This window comes from Myotis brandtii, unplaced genomic scaffold (assembly GCF_000412655.1).
Source record: "Myotis brandtii unplaced genomic scaffold, ASM41265v1 scaffold1956, whole genome shotgun sequence".
NCBI classification, from domain to species: domain Eukaryota; kingdom Metazoa; phylum Chordata; class Mammalia; order Chiroptera; family Vespertilionidae; genus Myotis; species Myotis brandtii.
The window spans coordinates 385,491-386,832 of NW_005357294.1; the positions used below are offsets into that span (position 1 = coordinate 385,491).

The window sequence follows — 1,342 nt, forward strand, 5'->3', positions numbered from 1 at the left end:
AGGAGCCCCTCCAGCTTCCCCCGCAGGGCCCCCAGGTCCACGGGCCGCTGCACCTCCAGCAGGTCCCCCGTGCAGCCTGCAAGGAGGCCAGCACTGCCCATCAGAGGCCCCGGGATCGTGCCGCCGAGGCACACGCCTGTCTACTTTTCAGACCTCCCCCCCGAGGATATTTTTCCATCGATTGTTAGGGAGAGTGGAAGAGAGGGAAAGAGAGAAAAACATCGTGTGAGAGAAACACGTTGATTGGTTGCCTCCTGCACGCGCCTCCGACCAGGGCCCAGGCCAGGGAGGAGCCTGCAACCGAGGTACATGCCCTTGACAGGAATCGAACCCGGGACCCTTCGGTCCGCAGGCCGACGCTGTGTCCACTGAGCCAGACCGGCCAGGGCGAGGCACACACCTTTGACAGGCGTCCCGGAGCCCGGCTCCCCACGATACAGCACTACGCGTTCTTCCACCTCCAGCACCTCTTCGTACAGCATCTCGGGCATGGGCACCGCCTGGGGTGGCAGAGGCTTAGCGGGCCCGGCCTGAGGGTCCCGGCTGGGGTCCCGCATCGGTGGGCCGTGCAGGCACGGAAATGTGTCCCAACAGGCCCATGGGCACCGCCTGGGGTGGCAGAGGCTTAGCGGGCCCGGCCTGAGGGTCCCGGCTGGGGTCCCGCATCGGTGGGCCGTGCAGGCACGGAAATGTGTCCCAACAGGCCCATGGGCAGGCCCTGGAGACAGTCAGAAGGGGCGGCCCCAGCACGGCCCACCCAGGAGGCAGCTCCCTGCCCCTGGCAGCTGAGCGTGGCCAACTTCTCTGCCCCCGCAAAAGCAGCTCCTTCCCCCAGCAGGGGAACAGGCTGGCATGGGCTACCTCACACCTGGGCCCAGGTGTGGTGGCAGACGAGGGGGGGGGAGGAGCTGGGGAAGTTGCACCCCAGAGGCGCCGGGAGCACTCAGAGCCGCCTCTCTGCCTATCAGCTGGTGGCCTGGGGCTTGCACTGCCCCTTCCAAGGACTGCCCACCCCACGAGGACCCAGCCGCCTGCTGGCCTGGGGGAGCTCACCAGGTCGAAGAGGTCCTCCCGGGCCTGGGTGCCCACGTGCAGCAGGTCTCGGAAGCCGCCCCATGGGCACGGCCTGGGGTGGCAGAGGCTTAGCGGGCCTGGCCTGAGGGTCCCGGCTGGGGTCCCACATCGGTGGGCCGTGCAGGCACGGAAATGTGTCCCAACAGGCCCATGGGCATGGCCTGGGGTGGCAGAGGCTTAGCGGGGCCCGGCCTGAGGGTCCCGGCTGGGGTCCCGCATCGGTGGGCCGTGCAGGCACGGAAATGTGTCCCAACAGGCCCATGGGCAC

The 1,342-nt window shown here is 68.4% G+C and overlaps 1 protein-coding gene across 1 annotated transcript in view; it reads right to left on the reverse strand.

The window, feature by feature from the left end:
- The window catches only part of OPLAH (5-oxoprolinase (ATP-hydrolysing)), a 9,940-nt gene that overhangs the window by 8,157 nt on the left and 441 nt on the right, over positions 1-1,342 (reverse strand). Inside the window, exons 2-5 of the mRNA XM_014538693.1 lie at positions 1,219-1,235; positions 1,054-1,126; positions 401-500; positions 1-76 (exon numbers count right to left, since the gene is read on the reverse strand). Coding sequence (XP_014394179.1) covers positions 1-76; positions 401-500; positions 1,054-1,126; positions 1,219-1,235 — 266 coding nt within the window. The remainder of the gene's footprint in view (positions 77-400; positions 501-1,053; positions 1,127-1,218; positions 1,236-1,342) is intronic.